The 24264-nt window shown below is 26.1% G+C and overlaps 1 protein-coding gene and 1 non-coding gene across 2 annotated transcripts; one reads left to right on the forward strand and one right to left on the reverse strand.

Moving 5' to 3' along the window:
- Window positions 1-390: 390 nt before the first annotated feature.
- On the forward strand, window positions 391-19726 carry LOC129981362 (ubiquitin carboxyl-terminal hydrolase BAP1-like). The gene is made up of 11 exons (XM_056092185.1): window positions 391-990; window positions 1076-1160; window positions 2790-2919; window positions 8493-8612; window positions 9715-9776; window positions 9959-10101; window positions 12894-13090; window positions 14089-14201; window positions 14715-15576; window positions 15668-15760; window positions 19412-19726. Exons 1-11 carry the CDS (start codon window positions 933-935, stop codon window positions 19610-19612), a joined length of 2064 nt encoding a protein of 687 aa, XP_055948160.1. The 5' UTR covers window positions 391-932; the 3' UTR covers window positions 19613-19726.
- On the reverse strand, window positions 526-598 carry Trnat-ugu (transfer RNA threonine (anticodon UGU)). The gene has a single exon. It is a non-coding gene; the product is annotated as a tRNA-Thr (tRNA).
- Window positions 19727-24264: the final 4538 nt, after the last annotated feature.

The raw sequence follows: 24264 nt of genomic DNA on the forward strand, positions 1-24264 counted from the left end.
TATGTAACTAAATATCATTTGTATATATTTTCTTATACGTAACATAAAATTTTATTTTTTTATACATATATCTGAGACATTTATTCGAAATATAATTTTATTTTAAATTCTCAAAAGCTTCATTCTAAATTTATAATTTTATACAATTGAAAATATTTAAAAGAAATGAAAGGAGTTAAATTATTTTTACCATTTTCTACCACGAGATGGTGCCACGTGTAGTAAAAGATATTAAATTTTTAAAGCTTTGTTTTTAATTTTATGAGTGTATCTTTTTTCTTTTTTGGCTACTGTTATAAATGTTTGGAAAATAAATTCGATGCTTGTGACTTCTTTTCATGATCACAAAAATCATTAAATCTTATCTACGGAATTTGAAGTTTTCTCTATTTTATTCAATTTTAAAAGTTCATCATAGCAAATAAAAAAAACTATGTAAATAGCTATATTTCAGCGAATAACAATCGTATTCAGTACTCAAGAGGATACTATGTCTCCTTCTCTATTAGAAAAAGAAACTACTACAGCCACCAGTGAGGATTGAACTCACGACCCCTGGTTTACAAGACCAGTGCTCTAACCACTGAGCTATGGTGGCTTCGGAAAGCGTTGATTAAAAAATTTATAAATAAACCTTTTTCCTCTGATGTTTATATTTTGATGCTAAATTTAAGTCGCATTGATTTAACCGTTATTCTATGATGGTAACAACCGAACTATTTACATGTGTCAGATTTCGTTTAATAAACGCAACTGAAAACTATTTACTGATTCTTAAACTGACTGCAGACGCATGCAAGTTTCTATTTGTGATTTGAATCGAATTGGTTGTAGCAAATCGTGTGAAAATAATTGGACATCGTTACTTATTCATATACCGATGTGATCTAAATCGTGCTTTGATTTAATTTGTTTACAATGTTTTAACTAATATGCCAGCAGATTTAAATCGTTTAACAGAAGGATGGTTAGAACTCGAAAGCGATCCTGGTGAGTCAAATATTAGTTTTCGAAACTTTTTGTTTTTATTTACTCTTCACCTTAAGTGATTATTAATTAAAAATATTTTCTGTAGGACTTTTCACCCTCCTTTTAGAAGATTTTGGTGTCAGAGGAGTTCAAGTTGAAGAAGTATACGATTTACAGAAAACTATTGAAGGGTAAGTTTATAAAAATCTGAAAATTAATTTATAATTCTTTATTCAATAATTTTTTTTTTCAGCAAACTGTGTTTTTCTGAGTGAGGACTGTCAAATTATATTGATTAGACTGTAAAATGTTTTAATTAGTCATTATTTTTGAAATGATATTTATTTTTATTTGAAATATTAATTTGTTGTAATTTAAAATACTAAAAATATGTGTTCATTGAATGATTTTTTACTATAAATTTGTCATTGAAATATTTTAATTTATTGTAAAAAGACTTATTAAATTTCTGTTTTCAAAATTTTTGTATTTTTTGTTGTAATTATATTTCTTTTTCCAAAAATGCTATTTCTAGGATTTTCTATTTGCTTTGAAAATTTTGATAGAGATTTTAAGAAACGGTTGTTATGAATTTTCTTATACTTCTAAAAGAATAAGAGATTACAGAATGAAATAAAAAAAAAGAAAGTGATTCTGAATATAAATGACAAATTAATTTGAATTTTATATAACATAGGATGTGATAGCAACTGATCAATTTATACTTCTGTTTTTATAATTCCATTACAAAGTTGCTTCTTTTTTTAGCATGACTTTTAAATATTTAACATAGATCAAAAAAATTTATTATAGAATATACTATATTGAGTTTTTATAAGGAAGCATAATTTTTAAGGGTTAATTTTTCCAGAAACTGCTATCATATTATTACAAGCATATGCAACTTTTTAATATTCAGTTTTTCTATTTAAATTTCTGGAAAAAATAAGTATTGTATTAATTATTATATTTTTTATGTTATTAATAGTTTCCTTTATCCTATAGAATCCTGTAAAAAAAACATAGTAATACCTTTGTTTGTTAAAAAGGGAAAAAAATCAAGATTTTTTGCAGATTTAGTTGGTGATTTGTATTTTCATTGTTGTGATTATAAATAAAATCATTGTAATCAAAAATTTAGTGAATTTAAAATGATTCTAACATATTTTTGTAAATATTCCTTATGTGTCCTAATATGAAAGCGTTTTACTTGACTTAATGTAAGTCAATACATTTAGTTAAAAAAAATCTATATTAGTATCTACTTTATATGTCCTGCATTTGGAGTTATATTAAATCTATTTAGCAAAATTATTTGAGTTAGTTAATTTTCAACTTATGCATTTCTTGACACTTTTCTATTTTTGGTACTTATGTATGGATTGTATTCCAGCAATTAATTTCAAGAAATCTTCAATGATTTTGTTGTAAATATCAATTTATGTTTACCAGTGGCATGCAATTTATGCATAAGAATCTTATTCTGATATTGAAAGAAACATATTAAATTGTTTTTATTTTTGAATTAAATATTTTTATTGTATTAAATATTTTATATTATTTTAGTTTATCTGTAGGATAGTTCCTTAAATATTTTAAAATTAGATTTATAATTTTGGCTGTATAATATTTTAAAACCTTTATTTGTTTGTTTTTTTAAAGGCATCTTGTTAAAAAGTCTTTGAAAACTTTTTTATATTATTTAAGTTTTGTTTTTAGTTAAAGTTATGATAATGTAGTTTGATATGATTTTTTATGTGTTCAATCTATTCTGTTTGATATAGTTAACTCATATGTATAATATATTTTTGCACTTGTAGCCCAGTATATGGATTTATTTTCCTATTTAAATGGATTGAGGAGCGAAGGTCTCGCCGTAAAGTAACTACATCTGAGGAAAATTTTGTTGAAGATGAGGAAACTATTAATTCAATATTCTTTGCCCAGCAGGTAATTTCATTAATAATTGTATGAAAAGATTGTTCAGTATCTTTTAAATAAATTGCAAACAATTTTGAACCCAATACAAACACTATAATATGAATTCAGCTAATTGTTTCAAAAATTCATTAATAACTATACTGATAAAGTTGTTTTTAGCTGATTATCTTTTAGATTATAAATTCTTTAAATACTATTTTCCTTCTTTCATTTATTTCTCTTCCCCTTTCTCCTGTTTCTTTCTCTTTTATCCTCCAATCAATGTAGCATCAGATTTGTTCTGTAAATCTTTTAATAAAACATGGAAAAACTATGTTAATTAGATTAGCTTTTTTTTCTTTTTTTTTATCATGTGAGAACATGATGCTGTTTTGGCTTGAGGATTTTCAAGTGATTTCATGGCAACAAATTGTTGTAGCCTCAAAATGTAGTATAGGCAACAAATTGGTGATTTATCCCTTTTTTTTTATTTTGGAGTCGGCTTTCACAGTATAGCTTTTGAATTATCTATTGTCTACTAATGTAGTTTTATTTTGGAGTTGGCTTTCAAAGTATAGTTTATCCCTTATCTATCCTCTGCTAATGCAGTTGTATTTAGAAAAACAATGGGTTTTTTCATCTCAAAATCTGCCCAGCTCCAAAACTTTGTTTGTCAGTTAGAAAAATTAAAAATGGAAGCTTAAAAAAATTATCATTATATATATATATATATTTATAAGAGGGATAGAAAAGTGATTGTTTTAAACTGGTTAATGACTGGAATAGAAAAAGTTATTTTTAGTGTGCCCCTTGCTGCACCAAGGATGCCAAGTCGCCTAGAAAGATGGTGGACAACATAAACAAACTCTGCTGCGGAACGGTTATGGTTACCACTTCCCGCTACATAATTATGATTTTTTACTGATAAGTATTTTTTTTCCCCTAAAGGCATCTGTAGAAGGCACCGGGAGAATTTTTTAACTTAAAAGAAACATCCTACTACTTCGCTAGCAGCAGGAGCAGGAATCTAGTAACTTTGCTAGCGCATTGAAAATAAGGACTGTGTGGATAACAGAAACAGTACATAATCAATATAAAAGAAACAATGAAGGGATATGGTGTGGATTCAATCCTTTCTTTATGCAACACCAAATCTTTCCATCGATTCTATCATGCCAAATCAATCAATTTCGTATTCTCACCTTACCCTTGACATACGCATTTAGAAGCCATCAAACCATTCTTCATACAAAATTTCAAACAACATTCTTTCCTAACTTCATCAACTCGTAAAAAAACTTTAAATTAAGAACAATATTAAAATCTTTTATCAATATTTTTTTTTTATTATTTTTAATTTAACATATTTCATAAAATAGTTTTAATTCATGTACAACTCAAGCATTATAAAATGTAGTAAATAAAACAGCATTAGGGTTGTTAGAAGAGCGTTCCGTTGGGTTACCATATTGGCAACAAACTCGGGGAGGGGGGGCATACTTATCTTTGCTTTAACCACTTAAATTAATTAAGACAAATAATTAATTTAATTTGTAATAGTAGATTTCATTATTTTTTTATTTTATTATTACTTTGCTATTAAACTGTGGAAACCATAAATTAAGACCAAAATATGGCAGAAATTAGAAAACATAATATACTGAATGATTATGTTTTTTATTCATCATTTTTTTTTCCATTTGTATTAAATATTTAGGCAAAATATAGCTGAATTAATTAAATTTCATTTTTTACTTTTCTGTTAAAATTCAAATCGTAAGGGGTGATCACAGTTTTTTAACAGAACATAACATACTAAATAAAACAGTTGTAGTGTTCCCAATGTGGCACAAGCAGAATGTTAATTCTAGATTAAAATGAAATAACTTGATCAAGGAATCATAAAAGGTAATTTTGTAAATATTAAATTGAAATGAGGTACAATTAATTCCTCCAAAGATTTTTTTAAAGAAGTAATAATAAATATGTGTTTCATGATTAATGGACCCTAGAAATCAAAATTAAATTAAGAACTGTGATATATTTTTATAGATTGTTCATTTCTAAAGCCTGCTGCCAATTCTTGTTATAAAATTTAATGAATAAAAATATTTGTTTTCTTTTGGCTTGAAATATACCCTTATAAATATATATTGTTTATCAATGGATTTTACAAAACCTTCTACTTTTCCTACAAAAACCTTCTCAATAGCTGTTTAGAAACTCTCGCTTTCAATTTTATTTGAAATTTCACTTTTATGAAAGAGGAATATTATAACGTTTAACATTGAATTCCTGACATAAAATTGTCCATTTTTTTAATTTTGATAAAATTTTTATTTGAAATATTATGTTATAAATTTCATGATTAGTTGTAATTTTTAATTCTGTTAATTTTTTTTTTTATTTTCATTGATTTCCTTTTATTATCATTCATTATTTTTATTTAATCCCTTTACTACCCCAGGGTGCATAGTCCTTAAAAGTGCTAATTTTTTTTTTTTTTTTTTTATCCAGATGCTTATATTTTTCTTCTAATTAGAAAGAAAAAAAAAAACATTTCACCATGCTAAATCTATGCAATTATAATTTTTTTTTTATTTATTTATTTGTGATGTTGGATCTTTCAATGTTTAATAGATTTAATGAATCTGGAGGTCAGTGGAAAAAGTTTTATTTCATTTTAGGGAAATACTGGTAGAATGGGAAAAAATAATCTTTTCATTTATGTTATTCTTCTTTCACCTTGCTTGTTTAGATCGGGAGAAAAAAATTCTTCCTTTTTAGAAAAATTCTATACATTCATGTAAAATCATGACTGTTGGTTTTTAATATTAACTTCAATTCATTGTTGCTTTAAGCATATGAAAATTCTTACTTGTTGACTTATTTCAAGAGCATTAAGGAATTATTTAAGTATTTTTACTTCAATTAATTTTTGTGCAAAAGCTTAGAAGTTTTTAACGATAACAAAAAATGTGTACTTCATTCATTGTGGACTTCCATAAGTAAATTCAATGAATGATTCAAGACTTCTTAAAATAAAAATGAAGGACAACGTTTATGATACTTTAAAATTACTTGTAAGTCATTTGTTACAAATGCCAAAAGATACTAAAAATAAATAAATGCCTATCAAATTCCTTTTTTTAAAATATATATTATTCAAAGAGAAAGAACTGTAATCACCAAAAAATTCAAACTCAAGATTTTGCATAATAATTGGTAAAAAGATTTGAATGTTCTTAATACCAAAATTAGAATGAGCCTATTCATGAAATTTCCATGAATCGTTATTATTATTCTCTGTTTGTCTTAATACAAATGAACTGGATAGTTTGAAAATGCATAGCACGCATTGGTAAAACTTGGCACACAGTTTTAGGATCTAAAATATAGATCTATATCAGAAATTTGAACCAAATCTGTCAACAAGTTGACTATCTGTCTGTCTATATGTTTGCCTATAAACACTGTAAAAAAAAAAAAAGCATAAGCAAAATTTGGTAAAATTAGGAAATTTTATTCCTTTTTTTTTTTTTTTTTTCCCTTAGATTGTAGCCAGTCACAAATTTTGAATTCAGTTAGCTGACAAAAAAAAAAATTTTGTGCTTATATTATTATTATTACTTTTATACTAGTACTCTGTATAATTTGGCATTCATGGCCTTCTCGAAGATCACTGCTTTTTATCTCGGGTCATGCACGGAAGGGTGAGTGTGTAATATGAAATATTTGGCGAGACATTGTGTGTTTCAGAGTATATTAATTCATTTCTTCAAATGTATCAGAATGATGACCTATTTTAGCTCCTTTTATGTATTTTAATTATTATGTATTAATAATCATTTGAAGTCACTTCAGTATTTTCCTAAAACCAGTATGATTTTCTAACAATATATCTTGTTTTACAATTGATAAAATAAGTACAGGCTTAAGAAGGGACAAATTATTGCAAGACTTGCATTCCTTAAAAGCAATATATATATAGAATAAAAAGCAATATTATAAAAGAATAAAATTATATGCTTTTCAAGCATGATTGTCAGTAGCTTATTTTTAAAATGTTAGATGTTTAATGAATAGATCTTCAGTAAATTTTGCATCAGTAAAAAAAGAATGTTTTGGTAGAAAGCAAGTATAAAAATAAGAATAAAAAAGGAACATGTTCTATGCTGTACTTTCATCAGAAAGGAAAAAAATATATTATGAAGATACTATTCTCATGAAGCTTATAGATTTCCTAGTCAAATCATTTTTAATCCATTTTAATAATTTTCATGTCAGGAAAATAGAATTGGGTGTCTTTTTATCCATCATTTGAAGACATAAATTTAAAAATTATGGACAATTTTGAAAATTATTTTTATTCTTTCTCACAAACTAGCATCTATAAAAAAAAAAGATTTAGCATTAATTAAAATATTGAAACGAAAAATCTAAATGAAAAATATGATATATTTCACATCATATTTCATGTAGTCTATGATCGTATATAGAAGTCTGGCAGAATTCACTCAGCACTAAGGAATTGAAAATGTTAGCAACATCAGCCCATTCAAAGTATTACTTGTATTTGGAAAAACAGATGGCAAAAGAAATAATTGCCAATGGCATAAAGAAAGTTAGACTCTGATTCCTTGATCTCTTCACAGAAAAGGGAATTTTTTTTTTAGGAAAGCAAATTGCTAAAATTGAATATAAAATTAGTGTACTGGTTCGGCAAATCAGACACCTTTCGCTACTAAAGAATTCTAATGAATTAAGAAAAGTTATTAATGAAAAAATTGTAAATTTTTGGAAACATCTCTAAAAGAAAGAACTTTTTATTTACATATTTAATAAAATTAACATGATCTTTATATTCTAGATTTGTTTACTTATATTCTTAACCTTTTTTAGAGGAAATGAAATGTTATTGAAGTAGCAGTATAACCTCTTTTTTCTTATAAAACTAACAGTACAATTAAATAATTTAAGATATGCAATGAAAATCATTTAATAAGATTTTTCAAATGAAACTTGCATAAAAGAACATCTTAAATAATTTAGTTTCAATATTGGTGAGAAATATTCAGTATACTACCAGGAATGTATGTTTATGTTTTATATAAATATAAGCATAAACTCCTGGTAGTATTTTATGTTTATATTTATATAAAACTTACTTAGCTTGTAATTGGGACTTATATCAATGAACTCAGTTTTATAATTAAAAATACTAAGTTAGAGATAATTTTTTTTCTCGAAAGGTGCTTAAAAAGTATTTATAAGGTGAAAGTTTATGCACATTGTACCCTATTTCTGATAATTCTCTGATATCCTTCTTTTGTTTTTCATTTTTCCTGCATCAAGGAATTATAGTTCTATAAATCCTACACATATTGTCACTTATATTCATTCTGTAAACTATTTATTATCTAACATATTTGTCATAACATTAAAATCTTTAGTGAAAGTGTGTATTATTTAATTTTGTTTGAAGTTGCAATTTTTCTTGAATTGCTCATCCACTTGAGTTGAAAATTTTGACTACAATTAGTATTTAACTTTTTTCAATGAATGATTTTTTTTTTTTTTTTTTCATGACTCTTTTTCTTTAGATGGTGCCTAATTCTTGTGCTACTCATGCTTTATTAAGTGTTCTTCTCAACTGCCCTAAAATATATTTAGGTCCAACTCTTGCTAGACTCAAGGAGCATACTGCTAATATGAGCCCAGAAGTAAAGCCTTTTAATTTTATTTTCTTAAATAATGCTTGGTGACAATTGTTTAAATATATTATATGAATTTTGTTGTTATTTAAAGAGGCCTGCATATATGAATTTAATACTTTTTATGTTTATATGTTGTCAATTTAGTATAAATATATAAATATTTTTAATTGCATTAAATATACAAAGAAAAAACATTAAATTTGTTTTATTCAGTTGCATGCATTTATTTTAAAAGTTAAAATGAAAAATATTTTAATCTTATTCATTTTATATGTGTAAATAAATTCTTTAAATCCTAATAAAATATAAATGTAACGTGAAGTAAATAGAGGGTAATAATATGTAATAGCAAATATTATTATTGATGAAGATAAATGCAATGAATGTTCTTGCTTCATTGGGAGGGATGTCAAAACTGGACATGTATTGCTTGTATACCTTTTCAAGATATCTCACCTAAAATTTCCTAACATTTGCTTATAGACTGTTGTGGTTTTAGTTGAGAAGAATTCTTTTCTAAATGCAAATCCATCAGAATTGATGAACATAGAAAATTTTTTGCAAAGCTCTTCTGTCATGGAATGTTTGGAAATTAAATCAAACATTTACAAAAAAGTCTACATTTTAAACATAAATAAACCTAAAATTGTTCTAAAAGCATGTGAACACTTTCTATATTTCTATAATGACAAATTTTGTTTTGTTTTACTTTTTTTTTACAACAAAAGTTTTGTGTGCATGTATATCTGCATGCATGCATGTACATGTGCTTTCTATTTTATAATTTACTAATAGAAATAAAGCTTTTACATTCCTTAAAAATAAATTATTTAAAAACTGTTGGTTTTTATGGGTAGGTTGGCATTCCATTGAATGTTAATAATAGATTCTTATTTTTTGCCTAAAATGCATAAACAGAATTTTATATGCAAATACTGAAATATAAGCAAGGTATTAATGAAGTTTTTGTATATTAATATTTAAGATTTATTAAATATCCATTTAATCTTAGGATTTTTTTTAAAATTTTATTTATTTATTTTAGTTTTTAAAATTCTTGAATTTAAGCTCATCATCTTATAGCTCATTACATATTTCTTTCTTCTAGAACAAAGGATATGCCATTGGTAATACTCCAGAACTTGCTCGTGCTCATAATAGTCATGCAAAGTAAGAATAAAAAAGTATTTTTTTAAATTTAACTATATTCCTTACTTGCATTAAGCTATTTTAATGAATTCTAAAATCAGGTTTGTCTGTATTGGTTTTATAAAGATTGTTGCAGCTAAATATTATTGACACATATTTTTGTGTGTAATTTGAATCTTATCAATTTATGTTCTGTATTTTAGACCAGAGCCAAGAAATCTTCATGAAAAATCCCATGGAATATCTACTGGAAGAACTGTTGAAGCTTTCCATTTTGTGAGCTATGTGCCTATTGGAGGGAGGTTATTTGAATTAGATGGTTTAAAACCATATCCTATTGATCATGGTTAGTAGCTTTTATCATTATTATTTATTTAGCAGAATTTTTATAATCCAAAACAACTATTTTTTAATTGGCAACTAAAAAAAGTATTTATCTAATTATTATATGAAACCATAACAATCTACACATTATATGACTATTCTTAGTAGTTTTTCTTTCACGAAGAAAAAAATATATTCTTATAAATGCAGCTTCAATATTATGTAATCAATACATGTGTTTTAAATACCTACTAAGGACAAAATTTTTTGTGAATGATTTTTAAATTTATTAGTTAATTCAGGCAATCTCATTTGTTGATTTATTTTAATAGACAGTTTGAGAATACAATGATTCTTAAAAGGACAATCAAGGCATAGAAAGGGCTTTTCAGTTCAGTAAAATTGTGCAAGAACAAGAAGTAAATAAATAAAATATAATTCAAGTGTGCCTTTCATTAAAATGAAGTTCGTAATAATGAATCTTAGTCAAATAAAAATTTCACATCACTGATTATTTTTCAAGAATTTTCACTATACCATAGTTTTGTTAATTCATTCTTGCATCTTACTCATAATTTGTAAGCAACACTTGTTGAGCAAAACAATTTTTCTCATAGAAATCTATGTAAAATTGAAAAAATCCATTCAGCCTTGAAAAAAATACTCACAAAAAATTTATAATTATGTAATTTACTATTTATAATGCATGCTTTTTTTTTACAAGAAAATTTACTAAAGACATTAGTCTTTAGCAACAGTCATTATGTGAATTTGTAGTGTGCATAACTATTGCCTTATTAGGGTGATGTTTCACAATGCAAAAATTCCCTTGCTTTCCGCATCTACTTATTTCACTGGAAGGTTGTTTTTCTGTCGAGTCTATTATTTCCTCCTGACCAAATCTTCTCCACAGTTTTTTACCATGACACAGAATGTAGTTTATAAGTTCTTCAGTAATTCTAACTATATTCTTCCACTAGGCTCATCAGTATCATTGCTATCCACTTCTAGTCCCATAGACACAATCTCTTTTCCACAGGCACTTGCTCCAATCCTTTGGAATCAGGTTTGACAACGCTGTCTGGACAAAATTTATTTTTTATAGATATAAAGATACTCTTCAGACAAGCACTCAATAGGGATGGATATAGACTGATTGAGCTTGTGATGTCACAGTGGCTTCTTGCCATTTGTATTGCAAAACTTCTCGTGCTTTTACATTTTGCCTTGCTCAGTACACAAGGTTCGAGTGTAAATTATAATCCTAAATTTAATGAACGAAACCCTTGGATTGTTTTTTGGTTTATCCTCCCCCTCCTAATAAATGTAAATTTCTATTTCTTAGCAAATTAGTGTTTTTGATGCTTTTAACTGATGAAATCAATCTATGCTTCATAACTACCCATTTTTAATACTCTTAGTTTGTTTTTGTTTTTTTCTAAAATTTTTTGCATTACATTTTTATTGTCTGGATTGTTGTCAGTGATTTTATAAGTTCAAAGTGACTTCTGAGATCATCAAGGTTCTTGGTAAATTCTTCAAAGTTTTTTCTAAAGTAGTGAGATTTGCATTAATTTTGCTTCTGAAATTTATAATATATATTCCTTTGAATTCATATATTTTAATTCAACTTAAATGAATATATATATTATTTCAAAATCAACGTAAATAAAAAAAATTTTTAAAAACAAAAAAATATTATTTATTTGTTTTATGACGATTTTAAAAATATGAAGAAAAATATTTTGTTATCTAGTATGATATTTTTTGCACGCAAAATTGTATTTAGGACTTTGATAAATTTCCTTTAATATTAAGTTTAGAAGAAAAAAAATAATACACCAGAATATCTCAATTTAAAGTTTTTTCATTTCAAAATTTATGTTTACATTTCTAAAACACTTTGTTTTCTTCAAAAAAAAAAAAAAAAACTGAATCACTATTTCAAAAATTTTTATTAATGTGCTTTTATTTCTTGATAAATTGAAGCGGCAATAAATTTGAAATTCTTCTTCTATATTTCAGTTGAACATTGCTTTAATATATAAATAATATTAGAGTTTCTATCTTATTCAAACATTTCACATAATATGAAAAAATGTAAATTTATTTCTTGTTTCTTTTAGAAGATTTAAAAATTAAATGTGAATTAGAAAAATTCACAAATGTTTTTAATGCACTCACTGTAATTTTTTGCTAGTAATTTATTTATTTCAGTAATAATTTGGAACTTTGCATCCTTTCACCAAAGAGAGATGTATCTTTTTCTGAAATTCTTAATTGGTTTCAGCAATTAGCTTTACTTTTATAGTTAGTAATCTATTTAAATTTCTGTGAAGATATATATTTAAAAACACAATTAGTACATCTCATTTAAGAGTTTATTTTTAAAAAATAAGATGGAATACTACAAAAGCCATATAAAAATGATTTTAACATTTGTTCTTATTTTACACAATGCTCCGTACTTTTGATTCCTTTTCATAGTTTCATTCTTGTTCATACATCTATGGCAAATTGGACACTTATTGCTTTGAACATTTGTGATAAGTTGTTAAAAAGAATCATATAATAGGTTTTATATGGTTTATTTTGTCATTTCAATTAACTTTATTAATATTTTTTATTAATTTTTAATATATTTTTAAAGAATCTTCTAAAAATTTAAAAATAGTACAATTTTTATGCATTGTTATAAAATCGGTTATTTAAAATATTTCATCATTTTCAACTAAAAATTGAAATTACAAATAAAAATTATTTAAGATAATTGCATTCTTATAAAAAGTTAATAATTGTTTGTATTTTTTTAAGGTCCTTGTGGGGATGATTGGACAGAAAAGTTCCGACACGTTATGACTGAAAGGTTAGGTCTCGCTACTGGTGGAGAGCCATATCATGATGTCCGATTCAATTTAATGGCAGTTGTTCCTGACAGGCGTATTGCATATGAGCAAAAATTAAGAACTCTGAAAACTAATCGCCAAATTGTATTAGAAGCTTTGCAGCAAGTATGTGATTAAATTTATTTATATTTTGTGTTAAAAATATTAAAGTGTTGAAATTTTTTGTATTCAAATCAATGTTGCTTTACAAAATTGCAAATTTTACCAAGAAAAGTAAATCAGATTGCATTGAAAAAAAAAATCTTCACCAATTTATAGACCAGGATGTATGTGTCATTTGCTCAAATCATTGGAATTTAAAATTTTGATGATATCAAATAATATTTATCCATTACTCAGTATAATTTCTTTCTTTCTAATCTGTTCCTATGCATAATTAATTCATATTTCTAAATAAAATTTTTGATTCATAATGATAAATAGATTTTTTAAAAATAGCGTGTATCAGGTAACCTGCATTGAATAAGAGCAATAAAATAAAAATATTTTAATTTTGCATTAGTTTAAATATCTCCAGAACTCCCCAAATTAATTTCTAGTTAACAAGATGTGAAAGCTTATTTCAGTTAAATTAGAGTTTAAATCAATTCCAGATGACTAGATATTGATATTCCAATTTCAGTGATTATCAACTTTCTTTTAATATGTGCATTCACTCTTATATTCCGAAATATTTTATATAATAAAAAAAAATGAGGGAAGAATTAGTTTATTGCAAATTGTGGCTCTTCAAGACCACAAGTAAAATAAGAAAGAATAAATAAGTTTTATTAAAATGGTATTTTGCTGTTGATTTAGTTGAATAAATTAAATTTTGTGTTTAGCAAATTTATATGTTTATTTAATTTTCTATTTATCCCTTTTTTGTATTTTTTAACATTTAATAGTAAAAAAATTAGTTGGTCAGTTTTATTATCCTTATTGTTCACTCATGAATGTTTTTTTTTATTAGTTCATCCTGCAAAATATAGTTGAAGTATTTGTTGTAAGTCTCAATTAATATCATGAAAAGAAATTTGAAAAATTATGTAATTAATTTAATTAAAAAAAGGAATAAGTTTAAAATCCAAAATAACTATTAGTTTCTTTGCCTTTTCTTGCAGTTAGTAAAGTTGACACATCCTGAATTGACATCAGATGATCATGCTGCAGTTGTTGCAGCTATGAAATCTAAACCACCAAGTTCCACTGAAGATGAAACAACACAGCCATATAGGTAATGTATATATATGCATACTTGAATAAGTATAATTTGAATAAATTAAACTTATCCAAAAGTTTTTCCTTACAAAAATATTAATTATTAAATATACTTTGTGAAGGAAACATATATCTAATAAAATTTTATTTATTATTTTTAAATTAATATTATTTGAATTTACTGCCTAAATATTTTAGTACGATTTCTATATGCCTGATATATAATATATTGATAATATATATATATATACTATATAATTAATACCGTATTGCTCTTAATTGCAGAGTTTTTGTGATTACTAATGAAACAATGAAATATTTTGCCTAAAGTTATCTTTTTGAATAGATGATAGAGAAAATATGTAGAGTTGTGTTTATATATTTGATAACAAAAGCCATTAAAAATTAAATACATTTCGGATTTTGTGACACTGTTAATAATTTAAATACTAAAGCATTCTGTTATCATTATTAACCTTTTCAAAGTATAGGGTAAATACTTTTAACTGTTTTTTCTGCCCATGCTAAGCTTGGATTCCAAACAAAAGAGTTCCCAGAATCCTGATAGAAGCTCTCCTTATCCGAAGCTACCTGCTGCTCTTGACAGCCATAATTATGCTAAAAGTCCACTCATGGAAGGTAAAACATCAGGCCGAACTGATTGTCAACCACACTATGAAGACTATAGTGGCTCAGAATATTCTGATGATGATACAAGAACTTTAGATAAAGAAACTGGCATTGCTATCCCTGATACTTGCTCAAATTCTGGTGTAAAGACATCTGCGGATGGAAACGATAGTCCAATGACACCATTGTCCATTGATACCTCTTCAGATCTGATGAAACCTCTAAGCATACAAACAAAGTTTGAAACGTCTCCAGCACCTAGTGCATCAAGCACAGACACATCTTCAGAAGTTGGAAGTGCTTTCAATTCTCCTGTTCAAAGTATGCACAGCAATTTCAGCCAAGGAAGTCCAAATTCAGTTAAATCTAACAAGACACCGGAATCTTCTATTTTTGATGATGTTAGAGACATTAAAAAGTTTCTTGTCATTCGAATGACTTCAGGCTCTGATAAAGATATCCAGCAGATCAAATCGGCTGCTGGTGGCGGCCAAAATGAAAATCAGTCAGCTGAAAGTGGAAAAAAGAATATTGATCAAGTTACAGAAAAATCTGAAGAGCCACCTGCTAAAAAATTGCATTCTGAATCCACCAGCAGTGAGAATATACTTGATGCTTCAAATCTTAGTGGCAGTGACTGCAAAGAAATTGATTTAAATGATAAATCTGAAGGAAATGAGAATATTGATCAGTTTTCGAAGAATGGTAGCATTATGTCAAAGCATCCCCAACTGATAGAACCTCACAGGTTTGCTCCTAAGGTATGCTTATTGTTTTTTAAATGCTTTTAGATAAAAAAAAAATTAAATTGTAAGATAATTTCTTAATTTTTCATTCTTTTTATTTTTAAAGGATTTATTGGCCCTTTTGAAGACAGTTGAAACAGAGATTGAACTTTGTGAGCTTAACTTATATGATGAAATAGAAAAGAGGAAAAAATACAAGGTAAAAATTTATTATTGATTCAAAATAATTTCTGCTTGGATATTGATTTTCTGCTGTTCTTTTGTGTGTAAGAACACTCATTGTGATTTCCCATGGTTTAAAAAAATCCAGTTTGAGATACTTTTATGCTCATAGTTAAAATTTCATTTCATAGAAAGAATTCAGAACACTCTTGGAGAAATGTGATATATAAAATGTGGGATTTTAACTTAAAGTACACTTTCCAAAATGGTTAACCAAGACATATGTGTTCTTATTTCTAGATACTTTTGGTAACCAATTGGTTTACTGGGAATAATGCTCACTAAAATTTCCAATTCAGTATTTTATGTAACATTTTCTTTTGATAGCTTATTTAGATAAATATTTTTAAGTTTCGAATTTCAATAAACATATTTAATTTGAACGGTGAATATTTAATTTACTGTGAAGTCAAAATTTTATACTACCCATCAGTCCTATGAATAGTGATCAGTAAAATATTTGTAGCATTTTAAATTTGAAATCAAAAAAACATTTCAATCACCTCTGATCAAGATATGAAGCTTTGAATATCATTATTTTAGGACAGTCAACATTTTCATAAATGAGCAAAATAAATAACATAAAATAGTATTCTTTACTTCATTTAGACCATTTTTCCTATTAGATATATGTGCTTAATACTAACTGTTTAGAAATAGAAAATTAGTTGAATAGAAATTAGTTGTTCAGATCTAATCAACGTGGACATCTGGTGCATGCATATGCATATATATATATATATATAAAGTTATTTTCAATTCTGTGGAATTATTGAATTGATCATATAGATATTTTTCGAGTTCACAGAAACCCTTTTTTGCATTTTTCTTTTTAAAAAATATATTTCATGACATTTATTACAGACGCATGCTGAAAATTACCTCTTCTAGGTTTAGTTTGTAGTAAGAGTTAATTTAATCATATTCTTTTATCTTTGATTTTGTCTGCGTGATAGCAGAACATTGATAAAAGCTAATTTTCCTCATTCACTTATAATATGCTTATATAGGTTAAATTTTATTTTTATTTTTTGTAAAATAAATTCTTAGAAAGTGTAACTAAATTTATAATTAAAAAATGGACATTATTGAAAATATATTTTTTTTTTTTTTTTAAGTTGATGTAAAAATATTTTTGGGAGTTATTGTGGATAAACACTAATTTTTAATTAATTAAAATTGAAAGAAGAATTTTCAAAAAAATCTCTTCAAAATGCATATTTGCATATTCTCAAACACATATGTGCCAAGTTTGGTGGTGCTAGGTGAAACAGATTGGCCTGTAGAGCACCATCATACACACAAACTCACATGTATTTTTATTATAAGTTCATAACAATAATTCACAAGATATTCATAAATTGGTTGAAGTCATCTTCAAATTCAAAATATTAGTTTTCTGTTTCATTTCTATGCAATTTTTATTTGATTTTTAATCAATTTTTCAAAGTTAAATACAATTTATTTCAACTCAATATTTTTTGTCAAAATATAAATATAATTGTTAAATTGCATCTATCACTCTTATCCTTTTGTCAATGTTAGTTTGCTCTTAACAGATTTCATTTCTGTTTTTGTTAAGTATAATAAGTGACTTTTAATATGCACATACAATAATTTAACTTAAACATTGCCTTTAAAATTATTGACCTAATTTTGTCTCATATTTTAGCATTTTTAAAATTTTAATGTGCTGTGTTGTCCTTTTTTACTGTTTGAGTTCATTGAATAAAATTTTAGTTCATGAATAAGTTTGCCAGTTTTTTTTTTTTTTAAATATATATTACTATTTATTTTATAGCATCAGTTTCAAAGTGATAGTTTTTAAAAGACATTAATAAGCATTTTTAACATCAATGGGCATTTGATAAATTAGATTTTTGGATGCTTTTTAACTTTATAATATCTAGATTTCAGCCTTAGCTCAAATTCAAAATATTAAATTCCGAATATTTGATTAAATATTATAGAAGATTAAGGTTCCTAGTATAGAACAGATGTGATTACAATTCATAAAACCTGCACCAAGTCAAAAATATTTCCATAAAGTTTAGCACAATCAAAATATTTTCGAAATATATATGTATTTATTTGCACCTTTGCATTTTTTTTTTTTTGCATTAAATTATTTATTTTGTATTATCTGAATTTATAATCATTGGAATTCTACTTTTTATAATTGATATAGACTTAATATGTTACTAAATATTTACATATGCAAATATTAAAATCCAAGAACCAATATCTGAGACAAAAGCACTTTAGATTACCTTCTCTTGGCATTTTTAATCACTTAAGACAAAATTTAATTTTTTAAGTAATTAGCAATTAAAAAAAAACATTGTATGAATTTAGAAATTCCATGTTTGCCTTCTTACTAATTGTATGACTGAATTCAAGAGTGGGATATCCTGGCAATTCTTTTTAACATTATATGTATATATATGTACTAAACATTGAGATTAAAAATGCTTATCCAAAATCATAAAAATTATACAATGCATGAATGTAATTGTTTTTTTTTTACAAACATACTTTTAGTATAAACAGTGATACAGCCATGGGTATATTAGTTAGTTTAAAATAATTCTCAGGTGATGGGGTTGATAAGTGAGACAGAGCTCCTCACAAAATTTCCACACCACACAATTGTAAAGGTATTCAACCCTCATCATTTCTCACATGTTGAATTTTCAGAGCAGAATCATGAAGGAGAGAACTTGTTACAAACCATTGCAATCTCTATTTATCGATTTCAAAATGAAACTTTAACTATGAGATTTTTGAAACTTATGAAATATATTATTTAAATATTTTGATATTTGAAAAACTGAACTAATATTTTATTTTGAAAAAATTTAGAATTATAAAATATTTTATGTTGAAAAATGAAAAATTATTTAATTGTATTTTATTTTACTTATTGTATATAATTTTTATATTTTTATATCAAGTACAAGATATATTTGAAATTTTAAATTTACTTTAATGCATAGCTACATTAAAATTCATCTTATTATGCTGGTAAACAGAATTTAAGTTGATATCTTAAAAATAATTATTGTTTTGAAATTTCCATACATAAATATTTGGTATTTAGAATTATTGCTTGTTTAAAAGATTTTAAAATATTTGGTAAACCAAAATTTACAAAAGAAATTGAAAACTCCATAAAAGTTATCTGGTCTAAAAATTTAAGTTGGTGCAAAGATTTTAGTTATAGATATCATTAGGGTATAGAAAAAATTTTTTTATTCATTTTTTTTTTTTTTTTTTTTTTAAATGCAACTGTTTTATCTTTTTTGGTTCTGGAGATCAATTATGCCATAGATTACTATAAAGAAGAGTTCTGTTGTCTATTTACATAAATAAAAAAATAAAAAAAGCACAATGTTTGATTTTAATAGCTATGCTATCATGTCAATTCTTCGATTGAGATAGTACTTGGATGAAATTGGTGTCATTTCAGGAGTTTTATAAATGAATTAAGAAATTTTTAAACAAATTTATGCCAATGACTGGAGAAAATGAATTACTTCAAAGTAAAATTTAAGAAAGAAATATCCCCACCCCTCATTTTTATTTGAAATTGTATGCACATTCATATATATTTTCTATGTTGTTTTAGATTGATGATTGCAGAAGGACTCACAACTATGATCAATTTATCTGTACATTCTTATCCATGCTTGCTGAACAGGGCAAGCTTGCAGATTTGGTTGAGCAACAACTAGTTGTTAGACGACGACAAGGAGTAGCAGTGGGTCGACTCCACAAAACAAAGAAACCTGATAAGCGACGTCGATCTCGACCAAAAAAGAGAAAATAAATTTTCACCCAGATGGATAAGTTTTCAATTGTATATTTTTGTCTAAAAGCATTTTTTTCCCTTTTCATTTTCTTACAATTTTGACCAAAGTTCATTTGTTTTCATTATTTAATTTTTGTTAAATAAAATAAAAGTAATGTCATGATTTCTCATTTCATATTGGAGACTTTATGAGATTTTTAATTCTTTTATCTGTTTTTATCTTTGGCAGTGTAAATTTTTGTACAGTTTAAAATTCTTTGTTGATATTTTAAAACTAAAATTCTGCAATATATAATTATTTTGAAGACTTATGAGTGTTTTAATTTTTAATATGATTGTTTTATAGGATTATTTTAGTAGAAAAATTTATTGAACAGTATGTAATAGAAAATTCATGGGGCAATTGTGATGAAGGAAGATTTTTCGAATTGGGAACTCCAGTAAATTTGGATTCTTGATCTTATTTGAATTTTGGAAATGTATTTAGAAATATTTCATGTATACAATAGCAAAATATTTGAAAGCAAAGAAACAAAGAGAATTAAGAATTGTAGCATTTACTCTCAAGATTAGACATTCCAGTCTTAAAAATAGCAACTAATTGGTTATTACTGCTTTATTTCCTGTATTGCCTGTATACCAGTTAATAGTTTTATATATATATATTTTTTTTTACTTTGCTATTCTAAGCAGCATTTGATTTAAATTCTCCTTTGGTTCTTAAAAAATTGAATTTAGTTAATTTATAATATATTGTTAGCTGTTGATAAAATGTAATGCATTTTAACTATTTCTGCAAATTTTATCTCTTACAAAATAGCTCTGATTTGCAGATATTGCTAAAAATTGATGTTATTTCCGAATAAATAAGAAATGGATGTTTATCTATTTTTTTTATTTTGTATAATGCTAAACTTATTCTTCATAGGTCTTATCAAAATTAAGTGCTTCCATCCTTAAAACAAGGATGATAAACATTTTCCAGAATTGAATCTTCAATTTTTTTATTCAAAAGGAAATGCCATTGTACTAGCAGATGTTTAATATTTTGCAGCCTCAAAAGGTTTTGAGAAAAATAAAGTTTTATTTTTAAAAACTTAATAATTAGTTATACTTCATTTTCTAGTTTATCATCTTATTATTCTTTATCTTATTTCAAATGCTTTAGAAATTAATCTCTTCAATGTTCCTTTCAACAGTACCTAGAACTGTATTTTGTTTCTTGTCATTTCTACGCAATTTTGAGCAATGATTTATATTTTAAATGCAATCTGAAAGAAAATTATATAAATAGCAATTGGTATTCATCATAATAATAATCCTTAAAAAAAATATACTTAAAATGCATTATATATATATGTGTGTATATCTAATGCAATATTTCAACTTGGGATTTAAGGAAAAAAGACTGTTTAATTTTTGCAGATGTGTACATTATATCACTAGTATACTGCTATAAAAGAGCTTATAAATGTTTTGTGTGTTTTAAAAATTTACTTCATTTTTTTTGAAAAATTATATACTATGTTTATTTTTATTCATGTTTTGTTATTTTTCAGTAAGATGATGCCATTATCAAAAAAAAAAAAAAAAAAATATTCTACTTTAAACAATCTAAACTCATGTCTTATTTTACAGTATTATTTTCTGATAATTTCAGTTAATTAAAAATTCTGTTTAAAGTTTTGTATATTTTTAAGCAATTCAAAATTGCTACTTATCATAATTATTGTAAAAATGTAAATACAATTTAATTGCATAATAAAGTTATTTAAAAAAAGTTGCTGTCATGTTTAATAGAAGTTAAAACACAAACAAGCATGCACACACACACACACACACATATATATATATATATATATATATATATATATATAATGTAAAAATATTGTCAATCAATTATTATCTAGTTACGTAGAAAAAAATCATAACCATATTGGCACCCAACTTTACATTATTTCAGAAATTGAAAAGAATACTTTACTTGCAAAGTTCTGATCTGAAATCCATCTATAAATATCTAAAATCAACATATATAATTAGAAATATTTTTATAATTTGTTCATATGGAAGAGTGTGAGAATGGGAAATCCATTTTGATCAGAGTGTGTAGACAAATTTTATCTTAAAATTAAGTACTGTTTAAACAACTTTAGAGGGAGAAAATAAGAAACAACCTTAACACAGTATTTTTGATTATAGAACTATAAATTTGTTAAAATAAATTAAATTGGACATCCATCCTTGCATCCAGACTAAGGACCAGGTGTCCAGATTTATACAAATATAAAATGCCACCAGTAATTATTGAATATTTTTTTTTTATTGAAACTATTAAAAAAATGTTTCTTATGCAAAATTTCGTATAAAAAATCTGATTAAAGGATTTTCATTGTGTATCTTTAACTAAACTATAGTTAAAAGTATTTAGAAAAAACTTATATTGCTACTTCTTTAACACTAGTTTCAAGAAAACAATGTTTAAGAATGTAAATAAATCTAGAATATTAAAATCAAGCTAGTTTTATTAAATATGTAAATAAAAGCTTGGAAAATTCTATATAAAGAAAGAAACTATTTTAATTAGTACAAACTATTTTAAATAGTTTCAAAAATTCAAACTATATCTATAAAAACCGAAAAAATACAGGAATTTTTAAATTTGTTAGTTCTTTTTTTTTTTTTTTTTCCCCCCATCTAAAAAATGTCTATCTTAGAATAAACACTGCAAGAATAAATTATCGTAGCTATAGCACCAAAATGAAACAACTGTGTAATCTCGGAAATTCACCTTTTTACCTCGTTCTCCCCTTTTTTTATGTATAGATCAGTCTTAATTTCGATTTCAAAAACAGATTTTCTCTTTCCACGAGACTCCGGGACTGCAGCAAATGAGGATACCTGGGATTGCTATATGAGAGAATAGAATACATTTCTCTGGCTGGAATAGCAACATTCAGTCTGTGGACGCATAGCGGTAGTATTTATTAAATGGTTTGTTTACTATTTGTTAAATTGTGGGCTTATTCGGAGAAAATTAGAGATTTTTTTTTTTTTTTAATGATGAGTGTTTGAATTTCTCGAATGAGTATCTAATATAGATTGGACGGATAAACAAAATAATAAGATTAAGTAATATGGGGAAACAGGCACATATTAGTCATGCCAAAAGAGGAAAAATATACAAAATTGTATGTCAGTTCAAAAAAAATCATAATTGATATTGGATTTTGTATCTAAAAGAAATACAGAACACTTAAAATTTAATATCCGAAAATAAGCCGATTTCGAAATTTTTAATTCAAGAACAATAACTGAACTTTTATGGGCATTAAAATTTGTTGCGCCACATTCGTCCTTTAATGCATTTCAATGATATGGCGGAAATATTTTCACAAAGGCTCTTTCAAAAAGTGTACTTAGGTCGTACAAAAATGTGCATTATTTGTTATAGATTAGCTCCATTTTCTCAACAATCTTATTATATAAAAATCTCATGTCACGGTGTTTGTGTTCGTAGTCCTCCGAAACGGCTCGACCCATTTTCATGAAATTTTTTATGTGTATTTGGTAGGTATGATAATAGGTCGTAAAGTATATTTCATAACGCTAGGTAAGTAGGGTGTTCTTATCCACGTTCACCGTACGCTGATGAGATCAACGCTTGCTTGAAATCACGCCACTGTGGCGTAATGTTGAAAAAGTCCAGCTGAAAATAAACATGCGCGTCCAAATGCTACAAGATCCATCTGCTGACACATTCTCGGACCAATTGTTAGATATCGGCGATGAAAAAGTTGCTGTCTAATAAAATATTGGATGCATAAAATTGCCCACTAATTTCTACACTATCGTTGATTCGCAAAATGCTCTCATTGACCGCATATTTCCCGATGTACGCACATAATACATAAATCATGCGTGGCTGGCAGAAAGAGCCATTTTGGCAGCAAAAAATGCGGACGTCGATGATTTAAACTTCAAGATACAGCAGTCGTTACCAGGCGACTTGGTATCATACAAATTGATCGATGCAGTTTGCGATACTAACGAAGCTGTAAATCATCCAACAAAGTTTTTGAACTCGCTGGATTTGCCAGGCATGCCACCACACCTACTACGACTGAAAGGTGGATCTCCGGTTATTTTACTTCGGAATTTGAACCCACTATGGTTGTGCAATTACACGCGGTTGGTCATTAAAAAATTGATGAAAAACGTTATCGAAGCCAATGAATTCCGAGCCGAAAATGTTTTGCTGCCACGAATTCCAATGATTCTCACAGACGTGGCAATCGAATTCAAACGCGTTCAATTTCCTATTATATTCGCATTCGAAGTGACAATCAATAAGCCGCAAGGCCAAACGATGTCTGTTTGCGGCTTAGATTTGGGTACACCATGTTTTTCACACGTGGCATGGTCTTGCGTGGGCAAACTATTGAACTTATTTGTATTGGCTAAAGACGGACTGAGAAAAAATATCGCACACTCAATTGCTCTTGGAAATGAATATTGATTTTCTTTATTTCATTTTTATACTTTAGGACAAAAAATATATAAAGAAATATATTTTATTTATAAAATATATTTATAAAATATATTTTCATTTTACGTTTAACTTTTAAGAGATCAAACAATGCATATGTTCGTTATGTTAATGAAATACA

The sequence above is a fragment of the Argiope bruennichi genome, chromosome 8 (assembly GCF_947563725.1).
Source record: "Argiope bruennichi chromosome 8, qqArgBrue1.1, whole genome shotgun sequence".
Classification (NCBI taxonomy): domain Eukaryota; kingdom Metazoa; phylum Arthropoda; class Arachnida; order Araneae; family Araneidae; genus Argiope; species Argiope bruennichi.

What these genes read in the sequence shown, in the direction of transcription:
- LOC129981362 (XM_056092185.1), top strand. Translation starts at nt 933, where the DNA reads ATGCCAGCAGATTTAAATCGTTTAACAGAAGGATGGTTAGAACTCGAA. An exon ending in TTACAGAAAACTATTGAAGG is followed by an intron (nt 1,161 to 2,789) that starts GTAAGTTTATAA and finishes TTGCACTTGTAG; the next exon opens with CCCAGTATATGGATTTATTT. An exon ending in CTCACAGGTTTGCTCCTAAG is followed by an intron (nt 15,577 to 15,667) that starts GTATGCTTATTG and finishes TTATTTTTAAAG; the next exon opens with GATTTATTGGCCCTTTTGAA.